Source organism: Lynx rufus, unplaced genomic scaffold, assembly GCF_022079265.1.
Source record: "Lynx rufus isolate CCGP_SWC_20201006 ecotype Redwood Valley unplaced genomic scaffold, mLynRuf1.p SCAF_11, whole genome shotgun sequence".
In the NCBI taxonomy this organism is placed as follows: Eukaryota; Metazoa; Chordata; class Mammalia; order Carnivora; family Felidae; genus Lynx; species Lynx rufus.
Genome location: NW_025814825.1, coordinates 15,056,626 through 15,081,769, shown reverse-complemented (window position 1 = coordinate 15,081,769; position 25,144 = coordinate 15,056,626). Strand labels below are relative to the sequence as shown.

Sequence of the window (25,144 nt, the reverse complement as noted above, 5' to 3'; positions counted from 1 at the left end):
TTTTCTCAAGAGCTGAAGAAATGGGCACTGTCAAACCGTGAGCGTGGAACTGTAAGTTGTCTTTCTCAACGGTGGTTTGGTATCCTAGAAAATTTATAACCTTTGACTTAGTAATGTATTGCCAGGAATTTTCACTATGAAAAAGACATAATGTGCTAAGATGGTGATTGCAACATTGTTAATAGCAAAAAATTAGAATATCCCAAATGTCCATGGAGAAGGAAATGGTTAAAAAAATTGTAGTACGTTTGTGTTATGAAACATTGTGCATTTTTAAAAAATTTTTTTTTAACATTTATTTATTTTTGAGACAGAGAGAGACAGAGCATGAACGGGGGAGGGTCAGAGAGAGAGAGAGAGACACAGAACCCAAAACAGGCTCCAGGCTCTGAGCTGTCAGCACAGAGCCTGACGTGGGGCTTGAACCTACGAACCGCCAGATCACGACCTGAGCCAGTCGGACGCTTAACCGACTGAGCCACCCAGGTGCCCCAAACATTGTGCATTCTTAAGAAAGAATAAGGTCCATCTATGTTTTCACAAAGAAGGACTTCCAAGACATATAAATAAGTGGAAAAGCAAACCATAGTTCAATATGTATGTATGTGAAAAAAAAAAAGAACCTTATGTTTATATACATATGTGTAGGACTACATAAAGGCCTGGATGCCCACCAAACTGTTAAAAGATGTTTAACTCTGGGAAGAGAGTGAGCTGTGAGACAATAACTCTGTATGGCTTGAATATTTGTATCAAAATATATTCATGTAGTTTTTAAATTTTTAAAAAAATTTTAGTAATTGAATTCTCATTTAAAAAAAAATTTTTTTTTTTTCCAGTTCAGCCTATGTACTTTTCTGAAAATATCTGCCAGCAGTACCACTTTCTGGAAGGGGTTTTTATGAAGTTAATTTGTGTATATTGGTCCTTTTATGAAGATAATATTTAACTCTTTTGAAAGGTATAACTACTCAAGAAGAAATTACCATGTGGCTCTTTCTGTGTTGGGGTCTGTGTAGGGCCAAGACCTCATGAATCAGATTCTGATGATCTGGATGATGAAGACTTTGAATGTTTAGACAGTGATGATGACTTGGATCTTAAAACACAGGGGACTGGGGAAGAAGCATCTTTAAAAGGAACTCTTAATGATCTCAAGTCATACATGGCCCAGATGGACCAGGAATTGGCAAATACCAGCATTGGCAAAAGTTTCACCACCCAGAAGCAAATGGTATGTGTGTGTTTAACCTTTTCCCGTGTCTGAGTATCTTAATATTATGAAGGAAAGCTAAAACTATATTTTATCTTAGTTTCTCTTTTTCTTTCCTTTTTTTGATTTGTGATCATTTTTTGGTGATAAATTTGATTTTTTTATTTGAAATAAATAAGAATGTAAGATAGCTAATGTTTCCCTAACTATTAGGATGAAAGATTATTAACTTTACTCTCCTAAATATAATTTATTTTATTTTTGATGTATTACATTTATTACTTATAAGTGTATTAAATTTATAAATGTATTATTAAAATTAATTTTTAATTTTTATTAAAAAATTTTTTTCTTTAATGTTTATTTTTGAGAAAGAGAGAGAGAGAGATAGCACGAGTGGGGGAGGAGCAGAGAGAGAGAGCGGGAGACATGGAATCCAAAACAGGCTCCAGGCTCTGAGCTATCAACACAGAGCCCAACACGGGGCTCGAACTTACAAACTGTGAGATCATGACCTGAGCCGAAGCTGCTCAACCGACTGAGCCACCCAGGCGCCCCTTTATTTTTTAAGTTTTTAAAAAAATTTTTAATGTTGGGGCGCCTGGGTGGCTCAGTCGGTTAAGCAGCCAACTTCAGCTCAGGTCATGATCTTGCGGTCTGTAACTTCGAGCCCCGTGTCAGGCTCTGTGCTGACAGCTCAGAGCTTGGAGCCTATTTCAGATTCTGTGTCTCCCTCTCTCTGACCCTCCCCCGTTCATGCTCTGTCTGTCTCAAAAATAAATAAATGTTAAAAAAAATAAATAAAAAAAAATAAAAAATTTTTAATGTTTGTTTATTTTTGAGAGAGAGAGAGAGAGAGCGTGAACACAAGTTGGGGAGGGGCAAATAGAGGGGGACAGAGGAACCAAAGCGGGCTCCAGGCTGACAGCAGAGATCCTGATGGGGGGCTCAAACTCACAAACTGCGAGATCATGACCTGAGTCAAAGTTGGACGCTTAACCAACTGAGCCACTGAGATGCCCCTTAAGTTTAATTATATTAGTTCTTCTGTTATCAGTATTTAAAAAGTCATGCGATGTGGTCAGATTATGCAGTTGCATTCTACTACTCGCAGCTTACACTGACTTTAAAAAAAGAGAAAGGATCTTAAATATCTAAATAATTTTCAAGTCTTAATACTGTTTGTTTTTTTTCTTTTTTAATTTAGAACCAAATTAAGACTTCATCTTACACTCTTTTTTATCCTAGTTTTTATACCATCAGCGTCTAACCTATACCTCAAAGACATTATGAAGGAGAGTGGAACTTCTGGATTAGGGTTTGAAATCCAGTTGAGCCACCCACTGTGAATATATATCCATTAACCAATAATACCTATGTTGTAGGATTAACATGAGAACCAAATGAGACAACAGTAAAACCCACAATAAGGCCCTTAATGAATGTTACTCACCTTGCTTTCATCATCTAAACTACATTTAAACTAGAATCATTTCCATTATTGCCCAGACCTCATAAAAACCAAGAAACCGTATTGTTAGATTTATCTAAAGTAGTGTATCTTAGATTTTAGTATGTATATGAACCATCTAAAGATCTAAGCAAAATAGAAGTAAAATATAGAAAATAAAATTCTGGTTAAGTAAGGTCTGGGGTGAAGCCTGAGATTTTACATTTCTAACAAGCATCAAAGCAGTGCACGTGCTACTGACGCTTGAACTGCACTTTGAATAGCAAAGATAGTCTATAGATCACACTACAGTCTTTCAAATGCTTTCCCCATTCTGTGAAACCACAGGCTCAGGTAATAACTCAGAATCTTTGTGGTTGAATTCCGCAGAACTTCAGGTTTTTACTTGAAGTTTTTTCATTGAGGAAAAAAAAAAAGAAATCTAGTTTCTTTCATTTAGAAAAAAAATAGGTTCTTTTATATATATATAAAATGTTCATTTTTATTTCTTTTACAACTCTTAGGTAAGTTATAAATATGTCTCCTTAACCCTGGTTATCTCCCTTGGGCTATTTCAGAATGGGGAAGAAGTCCAATTTATAAAAACTTTTCCTAGAAAGAAGTGTGTTTTAATCTTTAGAACCACATTCTATTGTGTGTGTTAAATTGTAAGGTTTATTAGATTTCATTTTTACTTTGTCATTAAGGATAAGAAATTTCCTTTTTAGTTTAGAATTCAATTTTACATTGTTTAGTTTTTATTGTAACTACCATCCAACCTAATGGCCTATTATCTCATGATTTTCTTTTCTATCAATAAGGAACCTCTCTTCCAGACTACCAGTAATAATTCAGATGAGGAAGATTCTGGTGCAGGAGGATCTGTTATGACACCAGTGGACGTAGACCTGAACCTGGTTTCCAACATACTGGAATCCTATAGTTCCCAAGCTGGCCTGGCAGGACCTGCGTCCAACCTTTTACAAAGCATGGGAGTACAGCTGCCTGATAACACCGATCACAGACCCACAAGTAAGCCGATGCAAGATTAACCAGCACATCTCACCTCTTTTTTCTTCTTAAATAAATATTGAGTCTGATTGTGCTCATTTGTAGTGTGGATGACTATCAGGTAACATAAAAGGTTTTGAAGTCAGCAGGAGAGAGAATATCAAGTTCCTGGACAGCCCCTGATTTACACACTCCATGTTTAGAACATTAAGTTTATCTTTATTAAGGGTTAAAGGCAAAAATAAGGAATGAATGAGTTGCTTTTTTATTCCAATTACCAGGCTCACTCTGGTAATAGATACATTTGTTTTTATGTTTTACCTGTTTTTTCTATTCTGCTTCATGAACTGAGTGGGCTCTTTTTATTGTTAGCACCTTCACAGCTCATTGCCACATGAATATTGTCTATCCAGGTAGGCCCTGTACCAAAGTTCATTTTATTTATCGGCCATTTTTAGTTCCCGAACCCTGCCCTGTTTTGCCTCACTTTTCAGATATCCTTGGAGTTCTAAGAAGCAAAGCCCTCTCCCCACTCACTGCCAGGAAACAAAGTTCAACGTTGCAGCTCCTCTATTAGCCTCTCACATCTTTTCTTTTCTAAAACAACACATTAATCCAAAAGCAAACAGTTACTCCATGGTAAGTTTGAGAAACTCATAACCAGGAATCCTGCACACTCCCCTTTCTGTCAGTATTTTCAGATTGGGGGATGTGTACACATGTGCTCACAAACACACCCACATAGAGACCGAAAACATTGGGAGATGGTAATACACATGGACCCTGAACTGTTTTCTTCTAACTGCAAGATATGAAGAAATCTCAGGACCTCTCTTTCGAGAGTGCTTTTCCCTTCTACATGCTGGGTTCAGTTCAGGTCAGGGCAAGCTGCCAACCTAACAGGACAATCAAGACCCGTCACATACTATCCCTCAACGTTTCCTGATGAAGGCACTTTGATTTCCCCAAAGCACTGATGATTTGCTGGCAATGGCGAAAGCAATGACCTTTTGGGATCAGAGGGAAATTCAGTGCTTCATCTTGTCTAATTCTAGAATCTCTTTTGCTTAGTCCTGTAGACTTTGATGTGTGAATAATGTTAGGGTCTCTGGCACTTGTGTCTTTTATCATAAATTAGTACCTGAAATCATCCCAAGATACAACTCTCTTTCCCGGCCATTCCTCTTTTCAAACAGACCTCTAACTGTATTTCTTCTGTACATCGCTTCATTTCTTCCACATTTGGAACCTGGACTTAAATGTTTATCACACTAACAGATTGCTTTTCTCCCTCCCTATCCCCTGTCCCAAATTCTCACTTTCTATAATTTCCTCACTTCGTAAGACAGAAAAATGCATCTGAACAAAGGTGTGGAAATTTACTTTATTTGCTCCAGATAAATTCTTCTCTTCTATGATGAGGTGTAGAATGACACATGAATGATGAGAAATCCTACATTAGTTTATCTGATAAAGCTCAAGAAATGGTTCATCCTCACTAATCCCTTAAGTGAAGTTACAACACTTAACTGGGTATGCAAATGGCAGTGACTGTTGTGCATTTAGGAAGTCAGACATGGCAAAGTGATCATCTTTTCCTTGGGTCACAAGTTGAGCAAGTTAACTGCAAAAGACTTAACTATCATAAACCCCACTGGGGTGCAGTTACCTCAGCAAAACATCACTGCATCTGATTTATTACAGAGTACCCTGAGGAAGACCTTGGCTCCCACTTTCCTCATCCCTTCAGATGACTTAAATATGACTTTTATTTAAATCCCGGGTTGTGCTACTTTTCTTAATTCTGTGAGGATGAAAAGTCAGGAGTGGGTTGAGGTTTGCTGTATACTTTCAATAGTAAGATAAAATTCTATCAGGCACATTTTGGCAGTTAGTATAAATCCAGCATTAACAAGATACCTGCTGAAGAGATGTTTGCTTCCAAGGCCTCAATGAAAATTGCTGAACAAAGGCCTATATCCAAACTAATGCTTCAACTTTCCCTCTGATTTTGACAATCATCATCTTATCAGTTTGGCATTTTTGATTGCCTTTGAAGAAGAACTTCCTTAACACTGCTGTTAGAGGCAGCCCACTGTAGGATTACCTTCTACTCTGCCTTATTATGAAGTTGTCCTGGAGATGGCCTTTTATCACCTCCCCTTTATCAACTGATCTCTCTTATGCCCCTCCAAGATACTGAGAAAGGATCTAGATGTCTCAACCTGAGTTAAGCAGGCAGGGTAGAACAGTTTGGCTTTTCTACCCACTCCTTAATCAGTTGGTGGGCAATGGCTAACTTGGGGGGCAACCAGAATGTCCCATTCTGTTGCTGAGTGTATGGATTATTTCTCCTCAGGGCTGTGGCCACCTCATCATGACTGAACCAGCCAGCTGCTTCTAGTTCTCTCAAGTTCACCTGGATCTAAAAGACATAAAGAAAAACAAGATGTAAGGTTAGGAGCTATAAAATTTAGAATACTCTAGCCAAACGTGAGAAGATGTTTCCGGAACTGAGCAATACCTGGGATCTATAGGCTGGGAGTTTTAGATATTGCACAGAAGCAAGAGAGGCATAATTAAAAGGTGAGAGTTAAATATATTTTTGTAAATAGTGAAAAAGAAAAAAGTTCATCTTAAAAATCCTGGGAGCACAAATACTGAAATACTGAAGAGTGGTTAACAGTGAGGTGTAGTATATAAATAATGTTTGTTTTTCTTTGTGCCCCTATTGATTATATAACTTTCTATTTAAAAACATTAAATTACTCTTCTTTAAAAGATAAGGGATAGGGGCGCCTGGGTGGCGCAGTCGGTTAAGCGTCCGACTTCAGCCAGGTCACGATCTCGCGGTCCGTGAGTTTGAGCCCCGCGTCAGGCTCTGGGCTGATGGCTCAGAGCCTGGAGCCTGTTTCCGATTCTGTGTCTCCCTCTCTCTCTGCCCCTCCCCCGTTCATGCTCTGTCTCTCTCTGTCCCAAAAATAAATAAACGTTGAAAAAAAAAAAATTTAAAAAAAATAAAAAAATAAAAAAAAATAAAAGATAAGGGATAATTAGTGATAATCAAAAGCGTAGTATCTTCTTTGCAACGCAAATTCCCCCCACAGGAAGCTGAGACAGATGAGATATTACGAATTCTATGCAAACCGAAACACACAGGTAGGAACCTGTGCCCACAATGCCCTCTGTCAAGGCATGCTACCGAAAAGCAAGATGAGGCCGGGTAAGGCAACATCTAAATCCCTTTCTACCAGAAGTTCCTAGTATTTTATATAATTAGTCCCCAACATCCTAACAGACTTGAACAGTAAGACCCATCCTGAAATCCATCATTCAATTTGATTGATATATTTATTGTGTTCCTTCTCTGTGCAAGATGCTCTGTTAAGTCCTGATGATGAAAAACAAACTGTCTCATGACTGAGACACAAATAAGGAAAAATGGTGATTATGTTGGTGCTCTGAATTTTCACGGAGATTGTTTCCTTTATAAGATTGCAAATTCTTCAAGGGACCAAATCATATGTTACACATCCTTTGTATAATGTAGACAATGCTGGATAACACACATGCCTACTAACCAACTTGAGTGAAGCAAAGGAAATAAACAGCAGAAGGGAAGCATCAGAACTTACCTCTGTCTGCCCTGATTTCACAGTTGCATGACAAGCAATCATGAGTGAGCTATTAGGAAAGGGCCAGTGCTGGGATGCAGAGTACTGCAGTCTTTCCACCTCCAATCCCACCTCTTCTGCAACTTCTCTTCGGACAGCCTCTTCCAGACTTTCACCTATAAGCACTCAGATTAATTCAGGACAGCCCTGCAGCGGGAAGGGTGATACAGATGCCCATTTGTGAAAGGAGCGGAAACTGGCTCCAAAGTTTCAATGAAGTATTCTTGGGAGAGCCCTAAATCCCGAGTCTCTGTAACAGTGGGAATCAAGTCTGGGGCTGGAGGCTGAACTGCAATACTTACACTAGTCATTTGGTTAGTTGTAATGCAAAATAAGAGTGGCAGTGGGAGAAGCTACTGCTGACCTCAGCCTTAATAAAATTTTAATGCCACCTTTCACCATTTGCAAATTTTACCCCAACAGACTGAGAAAAAACAACCTGTAAATGCTGAATTCTAGTTAATACAATGCATGCTGAAATATTTAGGGAGAAGTGTACTAATGTCTGCAAACTATGCATCAAAGAATAAAGCGGATTGGTGGATGGATAGAATAGATAGATATGTGATAAAGTAAATGAAGAAAAAAATTATGGGATTTAGGTGGTAAGTGTATGGATAAGTGTTAACTGTAGAATTCTTTCAGCTATGCTGTATGCTTGAAAATTTGCCTAATATTGAAAAATTATAATGCCAGAGGCAGTTATTTTTTTTTTTTTAATATTTGCTTATTTTTGAGACAGAGGAAGAGAGAGAGCATGAGAAGGGGAGACACAGAGAGAGAGGGAGAGAAATAATCCCAAGCAGGCTCTGCACTGTCAATCCAGAGCCCGATACGGAGCTCAGTCTCACAAACGGTGAAATTGTGACCTGAGCCGAAATTGAGAGTTAGACACTGAACTGACTGAGCACCCAGGCACTCCAGAGAGAAAGAATCTTAAGCAGGCTCCATGCTCAGCAAAGAGCCTGACATCTCATTGGCCTTAGGACCATGACCTGAGCTGAAATCAAGAGTCAGATGCTCAGCCAACTGAACCACACAAGTGCCAAAGAAGGCAGTTTTCTTGACATCATAGGGAAGAGGGTGCTTAATGCTCCAAGCACTGTGGCAACAAGGCAAAGAAATACCTACTATTATTAAGCTTTTGTGTCCTCCAGTCATCTGTATATGCCCTAAACTCCTTACCTATATCACAAAAACCTGCCAAGGCAGAATACATTCCCTTGGGAAAGGAACTCTGGCGGGCAAGCAGGCATCGAGTCCCATCTGACACCAGAGTGATCACCACAGGAGCCATCTAGGAAAAGGGGATAGAAACTTCGACAGTAGGGCTTTGGAGCCTATTAATGGGATGAAGGATTGGATAACTAAGGAGAGCCTTTGAATTGTACAGGCTTTTGTCCCCAGAACAGAGTAGTGCATAGCCTTCTTGGATTACTGTCCTTTTAAAGTAGTGCTTACCTGTGGATAATAGATAATCTTATTGGAAGGGCATACACGCTTGCTGCCAGCCATATTCTTCTTGGTGGGCTGCCCACTTCTGCTACAGAACTGATGACCGTCATGCCAACGGAGAAGAGCCTGAGCCTAGGAATACAAAGATGGGCTTGGTTTCATTTGGAGAGAATATGGAGCTCACCTATAATAGTCCTGGGCCTAGTATTTAGAGCAAGTCAAAGGGAAAAGCCTACCTACTTTATTATTTTTGTAATGTTTATTTATTTTGAGAGAGAGAGAGAGAGTGCGAGCAGGGGAAGGGCAGAGAGGGAGAGAGAATCCCAAGCAGGCTCCACGCTGTCAGCACAGAGCCCCACTTGGGGCTCAGTCTTACGAATCGCAAATTGTGAGATTGTGACCTAAGCCAAAATCAGGAGTCAGACGCTTAACCGACTGAGCCACCCAGGCACCTCCAGCTCACCTACTTTAAATGGTTATTAACTGTTTAAACTTACTTTTTTTGTTTGGTTTCTTTTTTTCTTTTTTTTTTTTTTTTTTTTTTGAGAGAGAGAGAGAGAGGGTGTAAGCAAGCAAAGAACAAGAGAAAGAGAGGGAGAAAGAGAATCCCACGAGGGGCAGAGAGAGAGGGAGAGAGAAGCGGGGCTCACCCAATATGGGGCTTGAGCTCGCCGGAAGTGGGGCTCATGCTCACCTAAAGGCAGGACTCGAACTCACAAACCATGAGATCATGAACTGAGCTGAAGTCAGATGCTTAACTGTGCCACCCAGTCACCCAACCATTTAAACTTTAAAAACAAGGAAAACTGTCTGAACATATTCCTCTAGCATCTAATATGAATAAAAGAAAGTATATTTTAAATGTATTATGAATTATTTAAAGTACATATAATATATAAAGTATTGTAATGAATGACCCAACTTAAAATAAGACATTACCTCAACATGTACTGCTCCCAATAAAAGTGGAATTTGTTTGCAAATAAAAATGTTTAGAGGTGTCTTTTTAAATTAAATGAACAATTTCTTGCCCTTCTCTTCCTGTTCCAAAGGCAAGGCTTTAGGGAAGGGACTAGGAAGCCTTGGGGAAGAGTCTAAAGGGCTTGAGCATTTTTAAAAGTAAACACAAGAGCCTTGGGACTGAGTTTTGAGATGGAGTTGAGAGCACAGAAAAAACCTGAAGGTTGGTACTCTATGGAGCAGACCAGTAGAGAACTCTCTTGACCGTATTTTTTTTTTTTTTAATCCAATTGTCTTTTCTCTCTGGCTTCTAGGTTCTCCATGCCAGGTGAGGTACCTGGGTTCCTGTTACAAGCCCTGTAGGGAGCCCTCCCTTTGTACAAGTACCTGAATGCTGCAATGAGCAGACTTCCGTAAAATTTTATATTAATTTCTAATGTCAATAGTGACTTGGTTCCTGGGGGCTGCAGCCAGCCTGGGACATCTGTAAGAATTTTTGGGCGACTCACCTAGATGTTGTTTCTTTCTTGCTCCTCTTCCTCTGTGTAATCTAAGTGCATTAAACATATTTGCAGGGGTGTCTGGGTGGCTCAGTTGGTTGAAAGTTGGACTTTGGCTCAGGTCATGATCTCACAGTTCATGAGTTTAAGCCCCGCAACAGGCTTGCTGCTGTCAGTGCAGGGCCCACTTTGGATCCTCTGTCCCCTTCTCTCTCTGTCCCTCCCCCTGCTCACTCTCTCTCTCTCTCTCTCTCAAAAAATAAACATTAAAAAATATATATTTGCAGAAAAAAAATTAAATGAAAAACCAAAAGTACTTCAGCAAGTGAAATCCAAAGCTATGAGGATGTCATTAAAGCAATACAAAGTAATTTCTCATAGGAGTAACATGATGATGTATATATTATGCTGTGGGTCATTAAAAATATCATGAGGCTGATAATCAGACTGCTATAGGAGAAAATGGTCCTGCCAAAAATAAGGACAAAAGGAAGAAGAATAAGCACTCTTCCTACAGCACATTGTCCAGCCAAGGTTTGTAGGAAGGACTATGATCTCTCTGCACAGGAGGAAATCAAATGTCATTCTAGCCTTGAATATGCATGCATGTATTCACCATCAACACTGCTTTACTAAATTTTCTACAGAACTGAGAAGTCAGAATCTACCGTGGATAGCAAGGAGGCATCCTTTGTATTCAGCTGAAAGAGAGCCTTCCTCAGCTCCATGAAAGACCCCTTGAGCTCTGTCTCCATTTCTGGTTTCTGTAAGGAAGCTAGAAAAGGAGAAATGAGAATGAAATGAAACAAATGCCGAAATTTGCCTTGGGGCCCCTCTCAAGGATACCTGTTAGAACAGTGTTTCCCAAACTCACCTAATAAGACTTAACTAGGGAAAATAAAAAATGTATAGGTTCTTAAGCCTCTACCTGGAGATTCTGAACAGCAAGGGAGTGAGGGCCAGAAATCTGTATTTTTTAATAAGCATTAGGTGATTCTTATGTTCATGCAAATTTGAGAAAAATTAGAGCATAGTATTTCTCAAGATCCTCTTCAGAGTAAAATACTTGCACTAGCCACATGCTATCCCTGAAAAAGAGGTAAAATGGAATGTCTAGGCTTCTATCTGCACCTCATTCCAGCATCATTACATTTACACCTAGACCCTGAAAGAGAGAAGGAAAGCCTAATAGGAGCCATGAACCTATACCAACCTGGTTCCCAAATGTAGGTCTGAAGACCCTGAGCTACTGCATGGTAACATATTTCTTCCCACTTGAGATAAGAACAATGTCATTAATTTTAAAACATTGCTTATGAAATGGTTAAGAAATATAAAATGTATCAAGGTACTGAGAATAATACAATAAACATCGGTGTACCTACCACCTGAGAAGGTATTAAAATGTTCTTTACTTTCTTTAAATGATAATGATAGTAGATGGTAGGATTTTTTATATCCTAACTTAAAAAAATACAAAGTTAATAACCTTTTGGTGTTCTCAAAATTTTCTTTGAAATTTTGCTACTATGTTGAAACCCCAAAGTCTGAGCACCACTGGGAAGTGCCCATTAGGAAGAATGTTCTATACCATTTATGGAAGAGGAGCTATTTAGACCTAGATCCAGAGCAAACCATGCTTCATGCTGTTCAGAGCATCCAATCAGCACAGAATCTTCTATTCTTTGTGTGTCCTGTCCAAACTTAGCTAGGAGCCTTTCCAACTCTAAGAAACAGAAAGGGAGAAGGGAGAAAAACAAAGGTTTTAATTAAATCACCACAGCCATATTAGACTCATAGGAAATCCTCTACTTCAGTTTGAAGTAGATATACCTGCTTCTAGTCACTGTCCTGCAGCTAATTAGCAATGTCATCTTGGTCTAATCACTTAACCTCTCTAGGCCTCCACCTTCTCATCAGCCACCTAAAGTGTTTAGACTAAAGAAGGAATTCTTACTGTGTAACACTGGACTCTCATGAATGTATCATGAAAGGAGCATATCCCCTAGTTAAAAAAATACACAATAGTTAATGTAGTATGACACTGGGAAAAAAAATGTGTCATGCTTAAAATGGAAGAGAACAAATCAGTTAAATATGATTTAGTCTCCAGATTATGCTGCTTGTATGGACTAGGATAGACGATTCATCTGAGATCCCAGTCTGTATAAGACAAATGATGCCTAGAGAGAAAACCTGTCCTCCTCTGCATGAAGGACTTATATTTATTTGTTCATAATACAACATAACATTGCCTTCTGATGGCATCCTTATACTCTTCCGCACTGCTAGAAACTATCCAAATACTCCAATATCTGACCCATGGAGGAAATTCACTGGCTTTGTTTGTATTTAGAAGTCAGTATATAGTGATATCATGTAAAACTGAGAGTACCTTGAATGCAAAATCCCAATGGCTTAGGTATGCCTAGTTACATACCCTAAAAGAGTTCTCAAAACAAATTAATTTTAAATCACTTTTAATTTTGACCCTTCTAAAATTTTTTAGAGGAGATCGGGCACGTTCAGGATGGTATGGCCGTAGACCCTTCTAAAATTTTTTAAAATTTATTTATTTTGTGGGGCGCCTGGGTGGCTCAGTCGGTTAAGCGTCCGACTTCAGCTCAGGTCACGATCTCGCAGTCCGTGAGTTCGAGCGCCGCGTCAGGCTCTGGGCTGATGGCTCAGAGCCTGGAGCCTGCTTCCGATTCTGTGTCTCCCTCTCTCTCTCTGCCCCTCCCCCGTTCATGCTCTGTCTCTCTCTGTCCCAAAAAATAAATAAACGTTAAAAATTTTTTTTTAAATAAAATTTATTTATTTTGAGAGAGAAGAGTCGAGGAGGGGCAGAAACAGAGAGAAACAGACAATCCTAAGCAGGTTCTGCACTGTCAGCACAGAGCCCAATGTGGGGCTTGAACTCACGAACTGTGAGATCATGACCTGAGCCAAAAGCAAGAGTTGAACAGTTAACTGACTGAGCCACTGAGGCACCCCTTATTTTGACCCTTCTAGAAGAAATGAAGTCCTGACGCAGATCTTAAACAGTAGAACAGTGTGCAACTCCATGGAGGCTGGAAATCACTGGCCTAAGGCAGGGTTTGGCAAAATATTTTAGGCTTTGCGAGCCATGTGGTCCCTGTCACAACTGCTCTGCCATTGTAGTGCCAAAACAGTCACAGACAACATGTAAATGAATGAGCATGACTGTGTTCCAATAAATATTTACATTACAAAACAAGCGGTGGGTTCCAATTTGGACGGCAGTCTCGCTAACCCCTTGTTTAAGGCAGTACTGGTTCACACCATCACCATATAATATCTGGACAGCTCAGGTTTGTACGCTACTAACTGGCAGAAACAGTTTGAAAAATCTGGACTCTCAGGTCAAAAGATCCTTTCTCAGGGATTTGATATGGATGGAATTCTGCTTAATGGCCACAGGCTGGTCTATTCTACAGGTCCTCTTTGGGCTTACCTAGTAGGCTATGCTTGGGGGCCTGGTATTGATGTTCTGATTTCTGAAGCAAAGGAGCCAGGCTATGAAAGAGGTAAAATGCTCCTGTCTGCTGGGCTTTTTTACATGCATCATCATCTTCCTTCAGTTCAAATAAATACCTGTATTTTGGAAATAATCAAAGCATTACAAAACCACACCTACTTATACAACATTCACCTTTTAGAACTCTGTCCCTGCATCCCTCTCCTACCATAGTTATTTCCTTTTATTTATATTATATCCTAAATTGCTCTGAAAAGGGTTTCAGTTGGCTGCAGGCAATCATTTCATTCCTTCCTTTGTGCTTCTATACACATTTGCCCATACTTCTGTGGTTGCACTCCTATTATACCATTTGTTAATTTGTCTGTCTCCCCTGAAAAACTATGATCTCCTTCAGGACAGGGTCAGCCTTAGTTCTGTATCTCCAGTAATTAGCATATTGAATGGCTCAATTCAATAAATATTTATTGAATTGAACTTCAAGGGTAATAAATATTTACTGAATTGAACCTCAAGGTACTTTGCCAATATTACGCTGTGAGGCAAGAATTTACATGCAGTGGAGTGAAAGAAAAACAAGTACAGTGATAAAACATCAACCACAGAATACCTAGAGATGGGAGCAGACTTTATTATTGCAGACAAAGAGCAAACAGTATAACTTAAGTAACTCTCATTCAGTCTAGGGATGATAAAGACCAGATTTTATCTTCAATCCATTGTAGCTTCAAACATCTAGTCCCCACCCACCCCACCACCCCCGTGGACACCATTAGCTCCTTATTTCTATGGAAGAGACCACTAATGGGAAAATGATGCCCATGCTTGACCTACACTTAACTTAATAAGTGTAATATTTTCAATAGCCAAAATACAAATACAGAAAAGACAACATCCTATCATTAGTTTCTCTAAAAGAAATAGTATTTGATCCAGTTCTAGGCTTTCCAAGCACCTTCATTAAAGATGACCTAAGTCAAGAGCCTTGGAGATCAGGTCAGGGTCCACATGACTCAAGGGGTACTGAATGTGGGATTCTCCTTCTAGAGCCTTAGGGATAACCATTCTTGCCTGTTAAAAGCCCCCAAAGAGACTCAGACTTATGTCAGATTTTGTCACTTAAGTGGGCAACACAGTTTATGGTTATTTTCTGTAGGATCTGGGAGCTTTTGTAACATCAATAGTGTTAGCTCAACATGGAACTGCAAAGCAAAATGATAAATGTGCCTCAGTGGTCTCTTTAGGAAACTTTTTTTTTTTAATTTTTAAGAAATGTTTATTTTTGAGAGAGAGAGGGAGTGTGAGCAGGGGAGGGGCAGAGAGAGGACACACAGAATCCAATGCAGGCTCCAGGCTCTGAGCTGTCAGCACAGAGCCCAACGTGGGGCTTGAACTCAGAAACCAAGGGATCATGACCTGGGTGGAAGTCTGATGCTCCAACCCACTGAGCCACCCAGGCGCCCCAGAACCTATTTTTGACTGTATGATAAAGGGAGTTACAATGAGCTCTTTATAAACACAAGACCAAAGAAACCTGAGATCTTAATCCTCATGGTATTTTTAAACCTTTTAAAAGTGACTGCGGCTTCCTGGGGCAAAGACTTAATGCATGTCAAAGGAGAGACATGTGCCACTCAGAAGTTACCAAATATAAACAATAGAACAAACACTGCTGCCTTCCTAAGAGAACAGTAAGAGTGGTACAACCTGTGCTTTGCCCTAATGACCCTATAAAACAAAACACCTACAAAAACACCCAGGTTAAGTTCTTAAACTCGAGGCCTCACTGGAACTGGAACTGAGATCCAAAAAGATCCTTACGTTTTTCTTCTTGATCAGGAACACTAATTTTAAAAATTCATTTTCCTCCCTTAGTTATAATAGCATGGAAACAACACTAAGATTATCAGTCTTAAAGTGTTTTTTTTTCCTATTTATAAAAATAAAAAGTCATCAGTAAAAATCAGTAAATATAGTTAACAATTTGTTCAAAAAAGGGAAATCATCAAGAATCTCACCATTCAGAGATGATCGCTCTTTACACCTGGGAATTCTTCGAACTATTTATTGTGTATCTATATGAATGTAGGTGTATTCAGAACCATACCAACTAATTTGTAGCCTTTTTTTCTTTAACATTTTTTCACACCATGTTCCTTATTGAAAGAATTTCATTCAGGATTTTTTACTCATTTTTAAGTCACTTTAACATAGTCATTTTTTAGACTATTCAATAATTGTTCAATAATTCAATTATTGCTCTCAAAGTCCCAGCCTGAGAACTGCAAATAACCTAAATGCCCAACAGTATCTAAAATAAGGGCTGCAATTTTGTTTTCTCCTGCTTATGTCAGAGTGTATGCTTAGGGGTCTTTAAATTTTGGACTGGGCATTCCTGTCTGACAGAGCTTTTTATGTAGGAAGCCTTGGTTAGGACTGTATCTCTTCAGAGGAATTTTATATTTGCTTCTGCAAGGTGCCCAGGGGTATTATAAGTCTAGGACTACTACTTACATTCTTTTTTTAGGTTGGGTTTGGGATCCATACCACACAGATGGTGCAAATTTAAACCCCAAAACTATGAGAGCAGGACAGTGATTTCAGATTCATGGATTTCAAATTTGCCCAAGCCGTGACAAAAAAAGTCCTTTACCATCTACCTATACTGGTATAGGTTTTTGGGGGTTTTTTTTCCTGGTCTATCTTTCACTGGTAGTTTAGTTCTTTCTTAGGGGTTGAGGGGATTAGAGTTATCACCTTATTTTCAGGAAGCTTCATGAACTATCACTCAGTATAGTTTTTCATTCTATCATATGGGCATACCATAATTCAATTAATTTGTCCCTTACTGTTCATTCATCCATTCAACAATCCTTCGGTGCCTACTCTGTACCCAGGTATTGTTTTATGCACTAGGGGTACCATAGCAGGAAAGACAAAGTTCTTATCTTAATAGAACTAAATATTTAAGTATGTCAGATATTTTAGATATTATTGGAAATTTATTTATTTAGAATGTTTCCAATTATAAATAATTTGCAATGAACATCCTTATATGTAAATCTTTTTATTTGTTTGTTTATTTTGAGAGAGAGAGAGAGAACACGTGTGCATGAGAGGGACAGAGAGAATCCCAAGCAGGCTCTGTGCTGTCAACACAGAGCCCAAAGCCTCTCAATCTTACCAACTGTGAGATCATGACCTGAGCCAACTGAGCTTAGCCAACTGAGCCACCCAGGAACCCCATATGTAAATCTTAATCATGCATCCTTAATTCTCCTTAATATAGGATTCTGAGATATTTATATTTTATAATGTAATGGGCCAAAGAGAATAATCAGAGCTCAGGTTGGTCACAACTCACCGGCTCTTAGTGACATAAGTTGACAGCAGCCTATAGGACCAAAAAGATTTTCTCCTGCAAGCAATTCCACAATACAGGGACATTGTCAGGTCCTTAGAGAAAAGAGGAGTTAAAAAAAAAAAAGTCATAGTATGCAATTTAAAGTAATGAATCACCAAGAGGGTTACACTTTAAGCCAGGATAGGATTACTTTTTAATATTAAGGAAAGAGAAACTGAATAGAAGTCAGATGATCTGGCTTTTCTAAATTGCATTTCTACCACTAACTAGCTGTGGGATTTCAACTTTTCAGTACCTCTTCTAATCCACAAAATTGAAACCTGTTCTGCCTACCTAATAGGTTATTGTGAGAATCCACTAACTATCCATAAAAAAATATATGCTCCTCCTTCCATATTGCGGATTTGTTGTTAGAACATAGTTGCTAAGCCAAGATCTACGTTTCTCTCCTCTCCTGTATCTAAGCAGGGCCAAAAGTAGGTCTTAACATGGAATGTGAGTGGAAGTGATGTATATCTTTTCTAGGCTGAAGCAGTTAAGACGTGGGTATGCCTTCTCCATCCTCTTTCTTCCTACTTAGAGGACTCCAGAATGGCAGTCATTAGACGGAGAAGCTGTATCCTTGAATCACAACACAGAGAAAAGCCACCTGCCAACCACAAACCCCCCTCCACCACACCACTCTGGACTATTTGTGAGGGAGAAATAAACTTCTACCATATTAAGCTACTGAATTTTTGAAGTTTGTTACAGCAGCTAGCATTACTCTAATACACAGGTAAGCCTGGGAGTGTCTCCAGAGTAATGGAGCTAAAGTTTCTCAGGATATATGAAAACCAGTCCCTCCAAGAATGAAGTAAGAGGAATCCTATAGATAAGAAAAATATAAAATCATGGCCATTAGGAAAATATTTCAAAAGGCAGCTATGCAAATCTACATGAATTCAAGATATTTTCTATTTTTTGAATCTCACTGTGAGAGAAAAAAAAATTCTGTATCTTATGAATCCATTCTGCAGAAGGTGATTCCTTTTAAATCGTTTATCAATAAGTATTTTATTCCCCATGAAAAGTACATTTCACATTGGCAATAAAAGTCAAGGAGTTCCACTGAAACGAGAAAATCAGTACAGTTAAATAACCAACCACCCTTTTAACTGTGCCCAAGGGAAGCAAGCTTTAACACTAAACAAATCGCTGAGTTTAGGCTTACTTCTTGGTTGCATAATTGTGAATCACTGATGACTAATCCTTGGACAGTTTTGGCTAAATCTATGTCCTAGCCAAGGGTAAAATATATTTAGCAAACGACATTCAACAAAGAGTGTTTATTGAAAGCTGACTTTAGGCAAGGTCCTTTAAGGAACACAGAAATGTACCAGATGAAAAACCTGCTGTCAAGGGACTCTAGCAGGAGAGAGAAAACAAACACAGCTTTCCCAGAAAACAACATGTGATATATGGGTTACAAAGCATTCTGGGAGAGTATTAAAAGCATAATCCCTATTTTAATAACCCAAAGACTTGTGTGATATGCTAGAAGAAATGTATTTACATTTCTCATATATGTACATGTCATATATATATGTATGTCTCATGTACAAACTCTGAGAATGTAAATATTTTGAGGGGGGGGGAATTTGGGAATATCTATCAAAATGCTAAATAAACATCCCTTTTACCTAGCAATTTTTACTTCTAGAAATTTATCCTAAGAAGGAAAGGATATGTACCAGAATGTTAACTGAAAAGTGTACTAAAAGGGAATAATATACAGCTCTTAAAAATAAATAGAAAATAACAGTGGAAATGTACATATATAGTAACAGGGAAAGATATTCAGAACATATGATTAAGTAAAAAAAGCAGATAATATTTGGTTGGTTTACCATGATCTAATTTATAAAGAAAAAGACATATGCATACCAGTAAACATATCTTAAGGTGACTAGAAGTGAACATACCAAATCGCTATTGCTAACAGGTGACTAATTTGGAAGAATGGGATGGAAAGAAGGACTGAAAAGGGTACTTATAATTTTGACATTTACTTATACACTGCTGTACTTAAAAAAAAAAAAAATTCTAACCATTTGTACATACTCCTTTTCAATAAAATAAAGGTAATAAGTAGTCGTTCCTGAGACTCACTGCATACTGAGGCTAGTTCCAAGCCAGTGTTCTTAGGAGTACCTTACCACATTCCCTGGGAACCAAAAGGATTTCCTCTGGTGAATTCCTTGAATCCTGAGAGCCAAGAGCTGTTTGGTTGTAGCTATACCAACTAATCTGTGTGGCCCACTGGCTTCCTGATGTTTTGCCTAGTTTTTGTTACTAAATTAACTTTAGCTAGTTGTAGATTATCGTGGTCAGCTGACTCATGGGATGATGGTCACAGAGCTTGTAAAAAACATAGTCAATTTCTTAATGTAGGTTTGAAAACATACTAACAATCAAGAGGAAAACCAGACTTATTTTAACTGAGAATTGTACCTTCATTGGTGAGGCCATAAATCTAATAGATAAAGATTAAGTCTAATTCCTTTTCTAAATGGTCCCTTGTATATTTTTTATACATGTCTTATATAAAAACAGTATAGAGAGCAGTAAGAGATTATTTAAAAGTCAAAGAAGAAAAAATGATTTCCTTAAAAATCAGCTCTATTTCTCTTTTAAATAGCTCATTTAAATTATAAAGTTAACATAACTACATTATAGGACATCTAGAAAACAGAATTGTGAGAGCATCCATAGTATCACCACATAAATATAACATAATTTAATATGCATTTTCTAATCTTTTTACACATGTAATGTCTACATATTTGTAATCTGAGGACATGCTGTTTTCAACTTGCCTTCATAAAACATGTCATAAGGAATTTTCTATGTTTTCGTATAAGCTATATAATTTTTCAACTACATAATACTACATTCAGGTAGACTCATCCTTATTTTGCTAAACTTTCCCCTGATTTTTTATTTTAAATTACCAGAAATAAGATACCACTAAATACTTGTGTGCATATTTTCAGGTTACTTCTTTTAATTTTCCCAAAGTAGAATTACTGGGACAAAATTTAGTTTAAAATCCTATGGCTCTTTCTACACATTGCCACACTTACAAGATTCAGTAGTATTTACTTTAAAAAAAAAAAAAAGCGAGGGTGGGGGGACTTTCATGTTATATCTCTTCGATTACCTATAGAGTTTGGGAGTGTTTTGAGATTTAATAGTTCCGGTTTCCCTTTTCAAATTGTTTGATGTCCCATGCTCATTTATTTACTGTGGTTTTACACTAGCATTTCAACCATTCTAGTTTTTAGAATATTTATAGTACATTGATAGCATTTTCCATAATGTGATCACAGGAACACACTATAGGAACCAACTGCTATATGTACTGCTCTTCTCTGTGGGCCCAGTCATTAAGACTGAACCTCTGTAGAAAAAAAGAGGTTCTTTTAACCATAAGGAGGATATATGAATTACTTTTAGGATGAAAATGTAATTTCTCATAGCTCCATACTATTTAGAAATCTAATGCAGGGAAACTTTGTTGCTTTTTTTCTAAATGGTTTGTGATTTGTTTACTCTTTTAGGGATCTTAAGGTATGATGTTTTATTCAATGTGTGTTGGCTCAAGGGCTCACCTTTAGTAAACACGGTGAAAAACAACTGGTAAACCTGCTACGATCCTCACATCCAGCCACTCAAATGCCACATTACAAAGAGAATAGCTGTTTTTCTTTGAATTGGCAATTACAATCATATTTTATTCCTGATGGCAAGCTAGGGATAAAAGCTCACTATTCACTAAATGAGTTTTGGAAGAAAATACTAGCACTGTTATTTTGCCTTAGATGATAAACTGAGGCCTGCCTTTCATTTTGTTTACAGTGCCTGTGCGTATCTCCAGACTGAGGGAGGAACAGGGAAGTCAGCATTGAAGAGACTCTGGACTTTTATTCCAGGCTCCCTACTAACTGAATTTGTGACCTGGGGCTGTTACCTAGCTTGTCCAAACTTGGTGTCTGTCTCACTTCTCACAAGGGAAGGAAGGAGAGAAAATGGATCTAAAGTGTATTACAACCATCAAGTTTTCACATACTAATTCTCAGGTCCGTTAGACTGCAAAATCCTTAAGGGTTGGGATTGTATCTTTCCCTATCTATAGCATCTAGCACTGTCCTACCACAGTGTAAAACACAATACATGTGAATGAATGAATGAATAAATGAATTTATCCTATTTTACAAGTGAGGAAGATGAAGGTTTAACCAATCTGAAATCACAGTTTAAAAAGCGGTAATTTCAAACCCAGGGCTACATGGCTCCAAAACCCACGTTTTGATGCAAAATACATGGGAAAGCACTTTTTAACATTCACTTTTAACATTCATGTTTTTAAAAAGTACAAAGACTAATACAGATGAAAGAATATTATTTTTTACCAACAACTATTCAATGAGGAGGTAAGACTGTTAAGATTAACAATTTCTCTCAACCTCCTGTAATAAATAATTCCCACATTTCTCATCCTGTTCATCTTAACTGAAGAAAGATTACTTTATAAAGCACTACAACATGAAGAAAAAGCCCATCTCGAATCTCTGTGGTACATCTACAAGGAAGTTTGGTAGTGTTTGAGAGAGCCCTTTTCAGACAGTCTGTCTATTCATTACTGTGGACCTCAATAGAATGAGGAAATATGCAAAACTGAGGATACAGATTTCAAGGTCTCACTAAGTAGCTTTATGGTTTGCTTTTTAAACACTGTTTCCTCCCTTAATTCAAATATAATCCAGGCACGATGCAAAGAAGTTAGCAAATTCCATTTTTAAATGACTCTCCAAGAAAGTATCAGAAAAATATTAGCTTCAGTTACCAGGTAAAACTGTGGTCATTCCCTGGTTTCTTCAAGAAGTAAGGGAGACTAAGCTAAAATTACAAAATGCTGTGACCGAGAGCTTTTTTCAAGTTTTGATTATGTCTCCCCATAAAATCCCTCCTGCACTTGGAATCTCAACAGTTTTCTGTTCTACTGTACTCACTCTGAATTCTGTTGGGGGAGGGCACCTTCCTAGGCCTCAAGAATCAGCAGAAACCAGGAAACTTCTAATGTTCCTGGGAAGTAGGGCTTCCCTTCCCCACAGGGACCATGGCTGCCTCTGCCACACTTCCCAGAATCCCCCAGAGATGTACTCTGGGAAATGTAGTTCTGTTTTCATGCTAGCTGTAATTGTAAACATGATTTTGCCTCACTCCCCAGAATCCACCTAGAGATGCACTCTGGGAAACGTAGTTCTATTTTCATGCTAACTAGTTGTAAGCATGCTTTTGCCTCACTCCTCAGAATCCACCTAGAGATGCACTCTGGGAATTGCTTAATCCACAATTGTGCTGCTACCCACTCCAACTGCAAAGTTAACCATGATTGTCAAAAGCATGATCTAAGATCTTCAAAATTCATTATCTGGAAAACTGTGTCTTTGGAGACTATAAACTAGCATTAGATTCAATTTTGAATAACAAAATGATAGTCAAACCCATCCTAATACACAGAAAGCATATTTGTTGTGGGGGAGGGAAGGAGTGTTGAGGCAGGAAATCAGATAACTTTCAATCTTTCTGTATCTTTATTTCTGTCTCTGTCTACCCACTTTAGAACTAGCTGTAACATTTCATGAAATTCTGCAATTTAAAAGGACCTGTGTCTAGATGTGTGGCAGCTTATGTTAAAATGCATCCCTTGATCAACCAAGGTAGGATTCCATCTGTCTGAAAGCAGTCCTCCAGCAGAACTACTTTGGTTCTGCTCTTTTCTCTACTTACTCCTAAAGTTCCTTGCTTATAGATGACAGTTTTGAAGTCCCTTCATTTACCATGTATTTAATGAATACCAAATGTACCTAGGACTATTATTAGGATCAGATATAGCAGGGGGAAAAGACATGAAAATTTCTGTCCTCCTGGAACTTACATTCTGAAGGAAGAAACAAACAAGTATATATACAATGTGTCAGGTGGTTATAAGTGCTAAGGAGAAAAATAAAGCACGATAAGAGGAGGGAGGATTTTGCTATTTTTTATAGGATGGCGATGGCGAGCCTCATTTGAGCAAAGATAGTGAAGGAGTTGAGGAAGGAAGCCAGGTGGAAATCTGTGAGAAGAGATCTGTGGACAGAAAAAAATCAGCAGATGCAAAGATCCTGGGGAGGAAGTGTAACCGGCAGATCCAAGGAAAGCCCAAGACAAAGCATGATGGTCAGAGATGAGGTCAAAGAGTAGCCAAGTACCAAATCACGTAGGGCTTCACAAGTCTTAACAATTTTTGTAGAGCCATTGTAATGCTTTCAGTTTTTACTCTGGGATGGATGGGATGTTACAGAAAAATTTGAGCAAGATCTCAATTGAGTGAGATGATCTGATTTACATTTCAAAGGAATTACTCTGTGTGTGGAGATTAGACTGTAGGGGATAAGAGTTATTAAATCCTGAATGTCATTGTTAATGTGTAACTCAGTTACATGGGAAGCAAGAATGGTAACTGGTTGACCAGCCGTTTCTTTTGGACCTTTTCATTAATACATGAACGCAAGCTTTTTATCAGGCTGATTCATTGTCCTTAAGGAAGGCACAGAAAATTTGAAGGATATAAGATTATAAAGTCAATAAGTTCCAAAGAGATGGGGAAGCACGCTTAGGGAAACTTAGGGATCTAATAATTTTTTATTTTGTATTTTGTAAAGTTTATTTATTTTGAGAGTGTGAGTGCATGTGTGTGAGCATGTGAGCATGCGAGATGGGAAGGGGCAGAGAGAGGTGGGGGCAGAGAGAATCCCAAGCCGGCTCCATGCTGTCAGCAAGGAGCCCAACAGGGGGCTTGATCTAACAAGTGAGATCATGACCTGAGCTGAAATCAAGAGTCCATTGCTTAACTGAGTGAGCCCCTCTAATAATTTTTAAAAAATCAAAATAACTATATTTTTGAGCAATTAAGTGTTAAGTGCTACATAAGAAAAATAGTGCTATGGTCTGAATGTGTTCCCTCAAAATTCATATGTTGAAATAATAATACCCAATGTAATACTATTACAAGGTGAGATCTTTGGGAGATGATTGGGTCATGAGAGTGGAGCTTTCATGAATGGGATTAATGCCCTTATAAAAGAGGCCCAAGAGCACTCCCTTGCTCCTTTCACCATGTGAGAAGTCGGCAGTCTGCAACTTAGAGGAGGGCCTTCACCAGAGCCCAACCATGCTGGCACCCTGATCTTGGACTTCCAAGCTCCAGAATTGTGGGAAATAAATTTCTGTTGTTTATAAGCTACCCAGTCTGTGGAATTTTGTTGTAGCAGACCAAATGGACTAAGACACATAGTCAAGATTAACTGGGCATTTACTGTGTTCCAGGTACCATGTAAAGTGTTTCATATATTATCATTAATCCTCACAGTCTATGAGATATGTATTATTATTATTTGCACTTTACAGACAATAAAACAGGATTCAAAAAGTTAGAAAAAGAGAATGAAGAGTGACTGCTAGTGGGAACAGAGGTTTGGAGTTGCTTTGGAGTGATAAAAATGTAAAATTGATTGTGGTGATGGTTGCACAATTCTGTGAACCTAAGAACTAAAGATCATTCATTCATTCATTCATTCATTTATTCATTTATTTTAATTTTTAAAAGTTTATTTATTTTTGAGACAGAGACAGTGCACAAGTGGTGGAGGGGCAGAGAGAGAGGGATACAGAATGTGAAGCAGGCTCCAGGCTCTGAGCTGTCAGCACAGAGCCCAGTGCGGCGCTCAACCCCATGAACTGTGAGATCATGACCTGAGCTGACGTCGGACGCTTAACCAACTGAGCTACCCAGGCACCCCTAAAGATCACTTTAAATGAGTAAGTTACATGTTATTTGAATTATAGCTCAATAAAGCTGTTAAAAATATTCAATCAAATCATTAATTGTGTTAAACAATCACAGTGCATGGTTAGTAAATACAGCAAGT

At 38.3% G+C, this 25,144-nt stretch overlaps 2 protein-coding genes across 5 annotated transcripts in view; one reads left to right on the top strand and one right to left on the bottom strand.

The window, feature by feature from the left end:
* The window catches only part of ECD (ecdysoneless cell cycle regulator), a 32,081-nt gene extending 25,884 nt beyond the window's left edge, over positions 1-6,197 (top strand). For 3 of the 4 annotated variants that reach the window (XM_047072944.1, XM_047072945.1, XM_047072947.1), the window contains 3 exons: positions 1,020-1,234; positions 3,485-3,695; positions 6,034-6,197. In XM_047072944.1, coding sequence (XP_046928900.1) covers positions 1,020-1,234; positions 3,485-3,695; positions 6,034-6,059 — 452 coding nt within the window. In that variant the 3' untranslated portion in view covers positions 6,060-6,197. Of the gene's footprint in view, positions 1-1,019; positions 1,235-3,484; positions 3,769-6,033 lie in introns of those variants that run through there. The other variant, XM_047072948.1, reaches the window with a different exon arrangement.
* Positions 5,040-22,242, bottom strand: NUDT13 (nudix hydrolase 13). The gene is made up of 9 exons (XM_047072950.1): positions 22,181-22,242; positions 17,127-17,218; positions 13,739-13,878; positions 11,855-11,989; positions 10,932-11,038; positions 8,810-8,935; positions 8,534-8,645; positions 7,310-7,464; positions 5,040-6,099 (listed from the first exon to the last, which is right to left on the bottom strand). The coding sequence occupies exons 2-9, from the start codon at positions 17,207-17,209 to the stop codon at positions 5,905-5,907; spliced, it is 1,053 nt and encodes a 350-aa protein (XP_046928906.1). The 5' UTR covers positions 17,210-17,218; positions 22,181-22,242; the 3' UTR covers positions 5,040-5,904.
* Between the last annotated feature and the right edge of the window lie 2,902 nt (positions 22,243-25,144).

What these genes read in the sequence shown, in the direction of transcription:
- NUDT13 (XM_047072950.1), bottom strand. Translation starts at nt 17,209, where the DNA reads ATGTCCCTGTATTGTGGAATTGCTTGCAGGAGAAAATCTTTTTGGTCC. An exon ending in ACTTATGTCACTAAGAGCCG is followed by an intron (nt 13,879 to 17,126) that starts GTGAGTTGTGAC and finishes TCCAAAATACAG; the next exon opens with GTATTTATTTGAACTGAAGG. An exon ending in ATGCCTCCTTGCTATCCACG is followed by an intron (nt 8,936 to 10,931) that starts GTAGATTCTGAC and finishes TTGTATTCCTAG; the next exon opens with GCTCAGGCTCTTCTCCGTTG.